Below are 14,528 nucleotides of genomic sequence, written 5' to 3' on the forward strand. Positions count from 1 at the left end.
ATCAGGCCCAAGGGGGCCCCAGCTAGCCCCGCACCCTGTCCTCACAGCGGCTAACCAGGTGCCTCAGTGGGAAACCCGTGAACAGGATTCGAGCGCAAATAGGATTCCTGCAATGCAGGGGGTTGGACTAGATGACCCTTGGGTCCCTTCCAACTCTACGCTCCTACTCTTCTGTGAAACGCTCCCTGACCACTGAGCCAGGAGTGGCCTTATTTGATCTCTTTGCTTGCTTACTGCACTGATATCCCACCTTTCCCTCCCAGGAGCTCAAGGTGAGCTATACCCAGTTTAGTTCCCCATTCCTCATTTAACCCCTGCAACACCCCTGCGAGGCGGGTCACGCTGAGAGGCAGGGACTGTCGTGGCCCCAGGTCACACCCAGGAGGCTCCATGGCTGAGTGCAGGGATTTGAACCCTGTTCTCTCCATGGAACTCGTCCGGCGCTCTAACCACTACCCCACACTGTTGCTCCAGCCCCCAATCCTTTTTAGGAATTTGTGAGTGCTTAGACCAGGGGTCAGCGAAGTTTTTCAGCAGGGGGCCGGTCCAGTGTCCCTCAGACCTTGTGGGGGGCCGGACTATATTTTTTTGGGGGGGGAAATAAGAATGAATTCCTATGCCCCACAAATAACCCAGAGATGCATTTTAAATAAAAGGACACATGCTACTCATGTAAAAACACGCTGATTCCCAGACCGTCCGCGGGCCGCATTTAGAAGGCGATTGGGCCACATCCGGCACCCCAGGCCTTAGTCTGGGGACCCCTGGCTTAAACTGAGAGGCAGTGACTGGCCCCCCAAACTCACACCCGGTGGGACCTCTGTCCAAGGTCCTCAAGGAATCCCTGCAACAACCCTTTGAGGAGGGTCAGGCTGAGAGGGGAGTCCAGTGAGAACTTTATGCTCAAGTTGGGGAGATCTGAACCCAGGTCTCTCCCAGATCCTCAAATTACACTCCCCTCCGTGTAAACGGTCTCCCTTGGGAGGTGGCATACTCTCTTTCCTTGGAGGTTTTAAAGCAGAGGTTGGGTGACCCTCTTGTCATGGATGCTTTAGCTGAGATTCCTGAATTGCAGCGGGTTGGACTGGATGACCCTTGGGGGTCCCTTCCAACTCTACAATGCTATGCTTCTAAAGCAGGTGCCATGCGGTTGAGCTGTGGGCACCTCCTCTTGGCTGGCAACACCGAACCCGTGCAAATCGTATGCAAATAGTTTGCCCCTCCCTTGCCCCCTCCATGTCCGTTACGCAAATGAGGCGTGGGTTTTGTTGACAAGCTGTTTTTCAACAAAACAAAGCGCTGCACAGATTTCTTAATGTCAACACCGAGAGACTTGTGAGCTGAATGTTGGAGGATTCGGGGCAGGAGGGGAGAAAGGAAGGGCTTCTTCACACAGTGCGGAGTTAGACAGTGGAACTCCCTCCCACTGGAGGCAGGAGGATGAGACCTAGTCAGGATGGCCCCACTCTGCCTCCTCATTTGGAGGCAGAGATGCTTCTCAACGCCATTTTCTGGAAACCCCTGGAGGGGAGAGTGGCTCTTGTGATCGGATCCATCTTGCCGGTTTCCCATCATGGAAATGCTGGCCAAGAGGGGCCACGGGCCGGACTCTGCAAAGCTCTTTTGATGTATTTCATTGACTAGTCATCTCTCAGCCAAACAGAAACAGCTGAGCAGATTCCCTCCCCCCCCCAAAAAACGACCATGTCAAAATCCTTTGCCTGCTGTGGCTCTGGGCCATTTTGGGGCGCTTTGCTCGGATCTCTGGCCTGATCCTGCAACCTGCACCCAGACCTTTCCCTCAATGCCTCCCCTTCTGATCCTGCCGCCACCAGCTGCTGCTTCTCCCATTATTTTATTTTTAAAATGTGATTTTTATTGTGTTTGTCATCATATACAGGGTGTGTGTATACACACACTCACACTGTATACATAGTTTCTTCTGGACTTCCCGCCCATCCTATCCTGATGTTTAAACAAATACATAAATCAATAAAAATTCCTCCCAGTCGCACCTTAGAGACCAACTAAGTTTGTTCTTGGTCTGAGCTTTCGTGTGCATGCACACTTCTTCAGATACACTGAAACGGAAGTCGCCAGACCCTTCTTTACTCCTTTTTCTTAGCTGTTTCATATCACGTATGTTTGAATTGCCTAAGCCCTGATATCGATAGCTGCTGCTGCTTCTCCCTTCCTGAGCTCATGCCGCCCTCTGGCTCCTCAATTGGCAGGGAGTTCCGTGGGTGCCCTTTGCAAGCGGGCTCCACCTCTCTGCCAGGCCGCTGGGTCCCCTTTGAGGAGGGTGCGAGAGGCCTCTTCCTCCTCCTCCTCTTCCTCCTCCTCCTCCTCTTCCTCCTCCTCCTCTTCTGGCTCCTTGTGACAACAAACTTTGCAGACAACAAACCGGCCAGCTCTGAATGCGCCACTAAATAAAGGGGATTGCAAGGAGGAGAGGAAGGAGAAGCGGATGAGAAGGAAGCCTCTTTTCCGCTTGGTGTGGATTTGACCAGCTGCAGGAGGGGAGAGCATGTTATGGGGCTTGTGTCCCGCTTGCAGGTTTGCCTCCGTGGGGGCGCCTGGCTCCCCCCACCCCCCGGAGAACAGGATGCTGAACCAGAGAGGCCCCTTTGGCCTGATCCAAAAAGATATTCTCGAGGCCCTTCTAGGAGTTGTTTGAGCTTGGTTTTTCGTAGAATGGTGGCCTCGGAAGGCCCTCCAAGGGTCATTTAGTCCAATCCCATCATCACCACCACCTGTTTGTGGTTTCCGAACGCAGAATGTCTCAGAATTGGGGGAGGGCGTGGAAAGGGGAGGGCAAATGGGAAGGGTCAGGAGGAGAAAGTCCTTGGCTAGTGGCATAGCTGGAGGGGGGGCTAGCTGGGTGTTTTGCCCCAGGGGAAGCCTCATCAGGAGAGCCAGGCTGCATGAGGCCAATGGGGGGACCCCCCAGTCCAGCCAGATGCCCGTCACGGGACCTGAGTGCAAGAGGAACACTCTTCCTCCCTGTGGTTTCCTGCAACCTGCCTCCGTCTGCGGAAGCAGAGAAGAGCCACGGAGAGCCCTTTCCTCCATTCATTTCTCCGATCCATCTCTCCAGCTCTCCACGTTGGCAGCCATCCCTGCCTCCTGTGGCAGGGAGTTCCGTAGATAATCCAAGGGGAGGGTTTTCTTTTCCGTGTCCCGAATCTCCCACTGTTCAGCTTCATTGGATGATGGTTCGTGAGAGAGAATTGCCGTTTTTCTTTTGCACTCCCCCTCCCCACTTTCTCTTCTCCTTTTCGCTCTTTGGCCTCGAAAAAGCACCGTTTCTGCGTCTCTCCCCTATAATTCCCTGATTTCATCAGAAGTCTTGCAGCTCAATATCCGCTTTTCTCAAGGTGCCCTGAGCCGGTTGGCAAAGGCATCCTCTCTGGCTTTTCACAATTCCTCCGTAACCTTACAGCAGCGATCCGTTTCTCTCTCTCTCTCTCTTTCTCTCTGTGTTACCTCGCCAGCAATTAGGCTCTTGACTCAGAAAGCATGAGGGTCTCCTCTAGAGGTGCTCTGCCAGACAGAGAGAGGTTCCCCTCCTCCTCTCTCGCAACACCAAACTCCTGGTCATCGGATGAAGCTGAATGTTAGGATAGATAAAAGGAAGTCCTTTTTCATGCGGCGCAGAGTTAAACTGTGGAACTCCCTGCCACAGGAGGCAGCGATGGACGCCCTCTTGGATGGCTTTAAAAGAGGATGAGACAGATTCATGGAGGAGGAGACAGCCTGTTCCTTTTCCAAGGCAGCTTCTCACCCGATATCAGATGCACGGCCACCCTCCAAAGGGGGACCTTCATGTCACAACTGCCCCGATTCCCAGGGGAATCATATAAGTGCAGAGTTGGAAGGGGACCTCCAGCGAACATCTAGTCCAACCCCCTGCAATGCAGAGTTTTGTCCGGACGCCGCAAAGGACTCATTGTGGTGATTTCAGCTGCCGGCTTCTCTCTCCTGGGCAGGTGCGGCCAAACACGGTGTACTCCTTGCGCCTCACGCACGGCGAGTTCACCTGGACGATGAAGAAGAAATTCAAGCACTTCCAGGAGTTACACAGAGATCTCATGAGGCACCGCATCTTGATGAGTTTCCTGCCTCTGACACGGTGAGGAGAGAACCTGCACAGGCGAGGGTTTTTTTAAATTTTATTTATCTATTTATTCCATAAAACGCACACTGCGCTCGCTCGCTCGTTCTTTTCCCCTGCTAAACCCTCGGAACAGTTTACAAAACGATAATGCTATCGGTAACGGCAACATTCGAGAGATAAAATCAGCAATAAAGGAAAAGCAGATTAAAATGTACCCTGCCAGTCTGCATGTCTGGGCAGGCTTGTGTAAACAAAGGATGTTTTTAGCAGGCGGGGCGGGGGGGGGGGGAGAGAACAGGGCAGGCGCCTGCTGGGTCTCAAGTGGCAGGGAGTTCCAAAGGCCAGGCGCTGCCACACAAGTTCTTACAAGAGCGGAACTGGTATTGTGTGGCGCCTGTTGTATTTATTTATTTGCTGAATTTATATAGTGCCAATTCTGACAGGTGGGGTCCGCATCCTGCACCAACTGCAGCTTCCGGATCAAGGGCAAGGGAAGCCCCACAGAGAGTGCATTGCAGTAGTCCAGCCTTGAAGACGCCAACGCATTTCAGGGGGTTGGACTAGATGACCCTCGGGTCCCTTCCAACTCTACAATTCTTGGATTTTAGGAACCAGGCTTTCCCTGTCCAGGAACGGCCATAGCTGTCGAACCAACCGCAGTTGGTGGATCTGCCGTCTCTGTTTGTGTGTCCAAGTCTGTTGTAGCTGGACTTGGTAGCCAAGTGACCTTTCCCAGTAGCCAAGCTGAGAAGCCGGGGGGGGGGGCAAAACGGTCATGGGTGTTTTTTCAGCAGGGATATCCAGTCGCATGAGAAGGATGTAAGAGACTCGAGCTCAGGGTTTATCCCGGGTGACGGGCGTGTCGAAACGGTTTTGGGCAAATGCCTAACCTGCGGTGGGTTGCACAGTTGCGGTTGTTTAATTGCGCGCATAAATTGTTGCTATTAATTTGCAAACAGAAGTGTAAACGTAACAGGAAGAATAAGAAAATATTGTTTATATATATATATATATATGAATGATTTATTGGTATTTCCACACAAAATAACAAATAAAAACATACATTCTACATATAAAACAAACGCACCACAAAATACAAATAACAAATAAAACTAATACATACCTATCACCCTACAAAAACACTAAAACACACCAATCTGATTATTATAATCTTATTTCAAATCTTTCTTGGGGGACTTCCTCACGTTCTCTCTTCTGCCTTCAATTCTAATTTACTTTAGTAGCTTTGTAACTATTTTAACAATCATTCACCATTATTCTTAATCTTCAATTAACATCTTATCTGATCTCTATCAACTTATTCATAACCATAACTTCTAATATAAAAAACAAATTCTTAACTTCTTATATACTATTTTAACCTAACATTGTATAGCTATCGCCTATTATATTCAGAATAAGAAAATATTGAAATGTCACAGCCTGGAAGGACTGGAGTGGCAGAGGCAGAGTTGGCCCCCAAAGGACTGGCCCTCCTTTCTATTATTCCGCGATAGGCAAACCTCCCCCTTGCCAGAGGGGATTTCCTTCTTCCAAGGAGAACCGAGGGGATTCTGAGCAGTGGCCGCATCCCTCCGGCAGCCCCAGGGTCTTTCGTCAGGCAGCTGAACTGTGGAACTCCCTGCCACAGGAGGCCTCCAACTCGGATGGCTTCCGAGAGGATGAGGCGGATTGCAGGAGGAGGAGGAGGAGGAGGAGGAGGAGGAGGAGGAGGAGGAGAGGGCTAGCAATGTCTGCCAGCCCCCGGGGCCACGCTCCGCCACAGCAGGAAATGCCGCTGAATCCCACTTGCTGGAAACCGGGGAGAGCAGCTCTTGCGTTCGAATCCAGCTTGCCGGTTTCCCTAAATGGGCACCCTATGAGAACAGGATGCTGACCTCGATGGGCCACTGGCCTCATCCAGCAGATGTCCCCTTGATGTTCTAGAGCGTCATTCGTTGCCTCTCTCTCTCCTGCCCAGGTTTGCCGCACTGGGTTCTCGGTCCGACGGAACAGTCCTGGGGCTGCCCTCTTTGCCCCACGGAGGGGAGGTGTCCCGGCGACCGTCCAGCAAACAGGTTTGGGGCTACGGCATGGGTCTGCGCGCATGTGGGGCGAGGAAGGCGGAGCGGAGAGGAAGAAGCGTGGTCAGTGGAGCAGGAAAGCAAAGCAGCAGCGCCACCTGCTGGGCAGCTCCGGGAGTCGCAGCACAATGCCCTTCAGTGCGCTTGAGAGCTTTCCAATTCACTCCAGGGCTCTTAGTTTGCAAACAGCGGAAAGCATAGCTGTCAAGTTTCAGATTTGAAAATAAGGGATCAGCACCCTCACCCGTCCCGGGGACAGTCTACGGTTCTCAGGGACAGTCCACACCGCGGTAATCCCCCCCCCCCCAGGCAACAAAGTAATCTACACCAGGAAAGAGCTCCCAGGAAAGAGAAATCAGGGCAGAGAAAAGAAAGCACTTATTCACACAGCACACGGTTAACCTCTGGAACTCCCTGCCACAGGGAGCAGCGATGGGCACCAACTTGGATGGCTTTAGAAAAGGATTAGGCAAATTCATGCAGGAGGAGAGGACCGCTGGTGGCTTCTGGCCAGGTTGGCTCTGCTCTGCCTCCAGTTAGGGGCAGCAATGCTTAATCTGAGCACTTGTTGCCGAGAAACATTCGTCTATTTTATCTTCTTCTTTATATATCTGTCTGTCTGTCTGTTTGTTATTAGGTATTTATATTCCAACTTTTTCTCCAAGGAGCTCCCTGGTCCTAGTCCTCATTTAATCCCCACAACAGTCCTGTGAGGTAGGCAGGCAGGCAGGCAGGGCTGAGAAAGGCAGGGACCCAAGGAGTCCCCAGACTCCAACTCTCCTTCCCGGAAATAAGGGAAATTTAAGGGATATCAACAATAAGGGATGGCAGCGGGAAACGGCTTGGAATAAGGGAGTTTCCCGCAAAAAAAGGGAGACTTGACAGCTATGGCGGAAAGGAAGAGGAGGAAAGCGTCGGCCTGGCTGCTAAGGGACACACACAGGGTTGCAATATCCCCAACAACCCACGGTAATGTGTCTTCTCGCTTGTTCCTTGCAGAAGCAGCTGGAGAATTACCTCAACACTTTGCTGGATATGAGCGTCTACCGCGACTACCATGCCATGGTGATGCCCCTTTTCTCTGCCACCCACCCGTGCCAGGAGGGAGGGTGCCCTATTTTCTCTTGGGGGGGGCAGAGGGGCCCTTCCCCTGGGCTTTAAGAGAAGGCTTTCCCTTTCCATCTGCTCGCCTCCTTGAGCTGCGCATTCCCCCGATACGCCAGCCGCCGTCTTCCTAGAAATGCAGGATTGCGCGGGCGGAAGGGCCCTGGTGGGTCATCTAGCCCAACCCCCTGCCATGCGATTCCCGGCGCTGACTGATGCTTTTCTCTCTCTCTCTCCTTCTCTTGGGCAGGCAGAGTTCCTGGATGTGAGCCCGCTCTCCTTCATCCGGGACCTGGGACCGAAAGGCCTGTGAGTGAAGTGGGGTCCTGGCTGTGTGTGGCCTGATCCTGCCAGGGGGCAGAGAGCTTTGCTCCAGTGCCTGCGAGGACCCCTGGCAGGGGAGAGGTTTGGGGGCTCCTCCGGCATCCAGACCAGCTGTTTGCGAACGTTTTGTGCCAGTGGATATATAGCGCTTACGTGGCAAAACGGCTTCTGAGAAGCTCATAAAATTGACATGCAGAAGGGAGCCCCTGATTCAAATATAGTTAATATACCACTTGAAAGGTGTAACTTTTCAGAGAGTTGAGAACCGATTCCGACCATTAGACCAGGCTTCCTCAAACTCGGCCCTCCAGGTGTTTTGAGCCTGACCACTGGTCCTGCTAGCTAGGGGTCATGGGAGTTGCAGGCCAAAAACATCTGGGCTCCCTCCCCAGGTGGTGGTCTCTCCATCCTTGAAGGTTTTAAGGCAAGGATTAGGGAGCTGCGATTCCCGCATTGCAGGCGGTTTGACCAGATGACTCTCAAGGTCCAAACTCTGCAGTTCTGTGATTTCTCCTCTCCCCCGACCCTTCAGACAAGGGTAGCCGGCGGGATTTCCCCTCCAGACATTATAGGAGGGACCCTAGGGGTCATCTAGCCCAACCCCAGCAACATTGTGGGACATCTCCAACCCTGACCATTGGCCGTGCTGCGGGAGGGGGCCGATGGGAGGAGGAGTCCAGCAACACCTTTCAGAGGGGGCAGGAAGCCATGTTGGCTGCCCCTCCCTCAAGAGATCGACAGAAAGTTGCCTTTCCTATTGGCTTTGGTCCCTGAAAGGCAGGGGGTTGGGCTGGATGACCCCTGGGGGTCCCTTCCAGCTCTGCAGTCCTTTAAAGAGGGTCCCCTGCCTGCTTGCTCCGGACCACATTTTGCATTCAATCTGCATGCACCCAGCACGGAAAGCTAGGCGCAGATCCCTGCGGGTGGGGTGGCCCCTGATCCGCAACTCTCTCTGCGTTTCCCCCCCCCTCTTTCTCCAGGGAGGGCATGATCCTGAAACGGTCTGGAGGCCACCGCTTGCAGGGCCTCAACTGTGCCGGGCGCCATCAGTTCTGCTACCGCTGGTCGAAGAGGTGAGTCTCCCAAGGGTGCTGCTGTGGGGAGAGGGGTGGGTGCTGCCCTGGGTGCTCCTCTCTCGCCCCCCCCCCTTTACACCTCCGGGACCCCTTTCTAGGTGGCTGGTGGTGAAGGACTCCTTCCTCCTCTACCTGAAGCCCGAGTCGGGCGCCATCTCCTTCGTGCTTCTCTTCGACACCGGCTTCAACATCCAGGTGGGAAAGAAGCCCACCGAGACCAAGCACGGCGTCCGCATCGACAACACCTGCAGGTCAGGACGCCTGGGTCCCCGTGGCCTGGGGAGATCGGGGAGGGCGCCTCGAGAGAGAGTCCCGTCCGAGAGGCGGAACCCGAGCCGAGATGAAGAAATCGCTCCTCGAAGGGAGTGGAAGGGCTTGGTTGTTTACCTGCCTCTTGGCTCAAGAGTCTCGGGGGAAGAGTGTTTTCTGCCCTGCCCCTCCCAGGAATGAATAGGAGGAGAAGGGGAGAATCGGAGAGTTTGAAGGGACCCCAGGGGTCATCTAGCCCAACCCCCTGCAATGCAGGAACAATAAATGAATAAATAAATAAATAAATAAGGTGACCCGGAAACTGCAATTAATCCAGAATGCGGCAGCTAGACTGGGGACTGGGAGCAGCCGCCGAGACCATATCACACCGGTCCTGAAAGACCTACATTGGCTCCCAGGATGTTTCCGAACACAATTCAAAGTGTTGGTGCTGACCTTGAAAGCCCCAAACGGCCTCGGTCCTGTATACCTGAAGGAGCGTCTCCACCCCCATCGTTCAGCCCGAACACTGAGGTCCAGCTCCGAGGGCCTTCTGCTGGTTCCTTCCCCGCGAGAAGTGAGGTTGCAGGGAACCAGGCAGAGGGCCTTCTCGGTGGTGGCGCCCGCCCTTTGGGAACGCCCTCCCGCCAGATCTCAAGGAAATAAACAGCTTTCTGACTTTTGAAAGACACCTGAAGGCAGCCCTGTTTAGGGAAGTTTTTAATATTTAATGCTGTATTGTTTTGAACACTTGATTGGGAGCTGCCCAGAGTGGCTGGGGAGACTCAGCCAGATGGGTGGGGTATGTAAGAATGAATGAATGAATGAATGAATGAATGAATATTATCTGGCTGGGTTCCCCCAGCCACTCTGGGTGGCTCCCAATAGAATAATAATACTAATACTAATAATAATAATAATATTTCAGCTAAAGCGTTTGTGACGGAGGGCCACCCAACCTCCGCTTTAAAAACTCCAAGGAAGGGGAGTCTATCACCTTTTGAGGGAGCCTGTTCCACAGTTGAGCACCTCTTACTGTCACAAAGTCCTTTAGAATATTTAGTCGGAATCTCCTTTCTCACAACTTGGAATCTGTGGGTTCGAGTCCTGCCTTCCGGGGCAGGGGAAAACAAGCTTGCTCCGCCTTCCATGTGGCAGCCCTTTGAGATATTTGGAGATGGCTCTCCTATCTCTCTCTGTGTCCTCTTATGGAACCTCCAGGTCTGGAGGCAGTCTATCTCGATTCCGAGATCAGGGCCGGGCGCTGGTCCTCCTGGGCCCCCTTTGGCCTGACCTGGAAACTGGACTCTTACGCTGCCCCCCCCCACCAGGTCTCTCATCCTGAAGTGCAGCAGTTACCGGCAGGCCTGCTGGTGGTGTCAGGAGATCACCGAACTGGCCGAGGGAAAGGGCAGAGACTTCCTGCGGCTGCATCGCCACGAGGGCTTTGTGCCCCTTCGCAAGGAGACCCCCGCCCGCTGGTGAGCGCTGGGGGCCGTGGTCTGGGCAGGCGGGTCCTCAGCACCCCAGGGTCTCCCTCTCTCTCTCTCTCCCCACCCCCCATCCCTCACCCCTCTCTTTCTCTGCGACCCAAATTTAGGTTTGTAAACGGTGCTGGATATTTTGCGGCGGTGGCTGAGGCCGTGGCGCAGGCGAAAGAGGAGATCTTCATCACGGACTGGTGGTCAGTGCCGGGGTCTTGGGGAGGGGGCCGTCCGAGGGGAGGGCGGTGGGCTGAGCTGCCTAGCTTCCCAAAGTGTCCCCCCCCAATCTCCATATTTTTGAAGTTGTGGAACCCCCCCCCAGGAGATTTATGGGTGGTATACAAATGCAATCACCGTGTTTTTCGCTCCATAAGACGCACCCGAACATAAGACGCACCTAGTTTTCAGAGGAGGAAAGGGGGAAAGCCCTGTTTTTTTGAGGATCAGCTCAAAGTGGTGCAGCTTCTTTTGCCAAGGGAAAAGCCCTGTTTTTTGGGGGTCAGCTCAGTGGTGCAGCTTTTTTTTGCAAATGGAAAAGCCCTGTTTTTTTGAGGATCAGCTCAAAGTGGTGCAGCTTTTTTTGCAAAGGGAAAAGCCCTGTTTTTTTGAGGATCAGCTCAGTGGTGCAGCTTTTCTTGCAAATGGAAAAGCCCTGTTTTTTTGAGGATCAGCTCAAAGTGGTGCAGCTTTTCTTGCAAATTTAAAAGCCCTGCTTTTTTGAGGATCAGCTGAAAATGGTGCAGCTTCTTTTTCAAATAGGAAAGGCCCCTTTTTTATGGGGTTCAACTCACAGTTCTGCAGCTTCTAGTCCTACAGCCATTTCTACAGTTTCCAGACAGATAATCTAATCAGCCAGTCACATGTCGCTGGGGAAACAAACAGCCTCCCTCTGCATTCAACAATGGAGGCCTGGGGCTGGAAAGGGAGCCTTATCTCTCTCCCCATCACTTGCTGAACAGCTGTTCAGCGGCTTCCTTTCAACACCCCCTTCTCTCTTTGTAAAATAAAAAGAGCACGGTCTGCTTTTGGCCCCTGGGCAATTCGGCTCCAGGGACCATGCATTCGCTCCATAAGACACACAGACATTTCCCCTTACTTTTTAGGAGGAAAAATGTGTGTATTATGGAGCGAAAATACGGTAATCATAATAATAAATATGTTCTCTCCTTTTTTAAAAAAGGATATATTCCTGCTCCAAAAATAGGGGTGCCAGAAATGGACCCCTTCTCTTCCCCTGCCTGCTCCCTTCTCTCCGCAAGGCCAGCCTGTGGGAGACTTGGGTGCGAGGCTTCTGTGGCCAGCCAGAGGGCAGCAGCTAAAATTATTATTTATTAAATTTGCATTCCGCCCTTGAGGTCACGGGGGGCGGCTCACAACTCAGCTTCTAGGCTAATCCCAATTGAATGGGGAATGGGGCAAATGATCCGGGGGCGGTGTGACTCTTACTTTAAAATGCAACCAGCACGGACATGCTAAATGCAGGATGGAGCCCCCGCCCCACTCTCTTTGCTCCCTGCATTGCAGGGGGCTGGACTAGATGAGCCTTGGGGGTCCCTTCTAACTCCACGATGATTCTGTGATTCCCAGGCTCAGCCCGGAGATCTACATGAAGCGCCCGGCCCAGTCGGACGAGTGGAGGCTGGACCTGCTCTTGAAACACAAAGCGGTGAGCGCCTGCCTGCCTGCCTGAGGTTTGGGGTTGGGCTAGATGACCGCTGGGGGTCCCTCTCAACTCTGCCCGTTCTGTGATCCTTTCAGGAGCAGGGGGTGCGCATCTGTGTGCTGCTCTTCAAGGAGGTGGGGTTGGCCTTGGGCATCAACAGTGACTACAGCAAGCGGGCCCTCATGCTGCTGCACCCCAACATCAAGGTAAGGGAACCCCCACTTTTGCACAACCGGCTGGGGCAAATTCGCACCAGGGATTTTGCCCTCTTCCCGCTGTGTCCCCAATGGCCGTAGCCCCACAGCCCCGTTCGTGCCAACCTGGGCAGTTCCCAGTGGCACCTAGTGAGCTTGATGGCCGAGAGGGGATTTCAACCCTGGTCACTGCAAGTTCCTAGTCCTCATTTAGTCTGCACAACAATGAAGACGATCTGGAAACCAAGCCTTGTGAGGAATGGTTGAAGGAGCTGGGTGTGTTTAGCCTGGAGACGAGGAGACTGAGAGGAGATATGAGAGCCATCTTCAGATATCTCAAGGGAAGATGGAGCAAGCTTGTTTTCTGCTGCTCCAGAGGGCAGGACTAGAACCCATGACTTCAAGTTACAACTTGTAGATTTTTAAGCAAAGGTTGGATGGCCATCTGTCATGGATGCTCTGACTGAGATTCCTGCATTGCAGGGGGTTGGACTAGATGACCCTATGGGTCCCCTCCAACTCTACAATCCTATTATTCTATTCTAACCCTGTGAAGTCTGAGAGGCAGGGACTGCCCCCCGAGGCCGCCCCTAGAAAGCTTCACGGCCAAGGGTGTGTCTCCCAGGTCCAACCCTCTAACCACTACACCACACTGCCTCGGGGCTCAGGGCAGGAGGGTGGCTTGGTGGACTCACAGAGCCGCTTCCCAGACCCCCACGCAAGGCTGAGCCACCCCGAAATGTCTCTCTCCCCCCACCGGCAGGTGATGCGCCACCCCGACCACGTCTCCTCCATCGTCTTCCTGTGGGCCCACCATGAGAAGCTGGTGGTGGTGGACCAGTCCGTGGCCTTCCTGGGCGGCCTGGATCTGGCCTATGGGCGCTGGGACACCCACGAATATCGCCTGGCGGACCTGGAGGAGGATGACTGCCGGGGCCCCAAGGTAGCATAGGGGGGGTGGGGTGGGGTCCCTCTCCTCGCTGTCCCCCTTTTCCGGGTGGCAGAAGGTCGCTCCTTCTTTCACCCCCAGACCCCCAGCCTCGTTCCCCCCCCCCAATAGATTCTTCTCCACTGTTGGCTCCCCCAGATCCCCCAAGCACCGAATTGCAGCCTGATTTCTAACTCCTGGGGTGCATGGGCTGTGTGCGAATTCCCCCCTCTTTTTCCTCTTGCTTTTCTCTGCAACTGCTGTTCTGATTCGTCTACATTCCGTGACATCACAGCCGCGCTCGGCCAATGGCTGGCAAGCGGGTTCAGAGCAGGCGAATGGGCGCCACCTAGTGGCCGGGAATGCTTCTTTTGCTTTCCTCTTTCTCCCTCTCATCTTTCTCCTCCTCCTCCTCCCCCTGTTGCTTTCCTTCTCCCTCTTTCGCCCCCTCCCTCCCTCCCCACAGGGACGCTGGTGGCCGCCTGCTCCTCCCGCTGACCCCCTCTCTCTCTCAGGGCGGAGGGGCTGCCCTTCCAGGGGGGGACGAAGCCCCCGTTGACCTGGCCACCAACCAGCGCCTCTGGCTGGGCAAGGACTACAGCAACCTCATTGCCAAGGACTGGGTGCAGCTGGACAGGCCCTTCGAAGGTGGGTGAGGGGGCCGGGAGGGAGGGGGTTGAACCCAGGTCCGGCGTAGCTGCCCCAAAGCCACGCTTCCCTCCTCCCCCGCCCCCAAACGGGGGGTCCATTGCAGCTGTGGATCTCTGGGGTTTTAGGCAGGAGGGGCTGGAGGGGCTGTCAGGAGTCGAACTCGGGACCTCGGGCCTCCAAGGTGGGTGCTCCACAGTGGCCCTTCACTTTGAGTGATGGCGGTGTAGGGAGCCGGGGGGACACAGACCCAGAGGGATGGCTGCTCTCTGGGGATAAACAAGCACCCACACAGCAGCGCCCCCCTGAAGTTTCAAAGTGGTGGGGGCACCTGTACTCGTGCACCCTCCCCCCCCCTCAAAAAAAGAAATTTATTTGCTTTTACGTTTTGGAAAGTTACCCCTCCCTCAGCTTCTAGGTCTAAGAAGTGCCTGCAGGATCAGGCCCATCTAGTCCAGCGCCAGTAGCCACCCAGGGGCCCCAAAGGGAAGTTCCCCCCCCCCCAAGCAGGATCTGAGCCCCCTCCGGCAGCTTTCTCCTCCTCCAGGAATTTGTCTCATTCCCTTTTAAAGCCATCCAAGTGGGTGGCCGTCGCGGCTTCCTGAGGCAAGGAGTTCCACAGTTCAACTGTGTGCTGTGTTATGAATGACTTTCTGA

The 14,528-nt window shown here is 54.1% G+C and overlaps 1 protein-coding gene across 1 annotated transcript in view; it reads left to right on the top strand.

Annotated features, from left to right (window-relative positions):
- PLD2 (phospholipase D2) overlaps positions 1–14,528 on the top strand; it is a 35,248-nt gene that overhangs the window by 6,387 nt on the left and 14,333 nt on the right. Inside the window, exons 4-15 of the mRNA XM_033170150.1 lie at positions 3,990–4,132; positions 6,099–6,195; positions 7,201–7,266; positions 7,556–7,614; positions 8,610–8,702; positions 8,804–8,956; positions 10,286–10,435; positions 10,555–10,638; positions 12,026–12,104; positions 12,197–12,307; positions 13,059–13,238; positions 13,739–13,871. Coding sequence (XP_033026041.1) covers positions 3,990–4,132; positions 6,099–6,195; positions 7,201–7,266; positions 7,556–7,614; positions 8,610–8,702; positions 8,804–8,956; positions 10,286–10,435; positions 10,555–10,638; positions 12,026–12,104; positions 12,197–12,307; positions 13,059–13,238; positions 13,739–13,871 — 1,348 coding nt within the window. The remainder of the gene's footprint in view (positions 1–3,989; positions 4,133–6,098; positions 6,196–7,200; positions 7,267–7,555; positions 7,615–8,609; positions 8,703–8,803; positions 8,957–10,285; positions 10,436–10,554; positions 10,639–12,025; positions 12,105–12,196; positions 12,308–13,058; positions 13,239–13,738; positions 13,872–14,528) is intronic.

Source organism: Lacerta agilis, chromosome 14 (assembly GCF_009819535.1).
Source record: "Lacerta agilis isolate rLacAgi1 chromosome 14, rLacAgi1.pri, whole genome shotgun sequence".
NCBI classification, from domain to species: Eukaryota; Metazoa; Chordata; class Lepidosauria; order Squamata; family Lacertidae; genus Lacerta; species Lacerta agilis.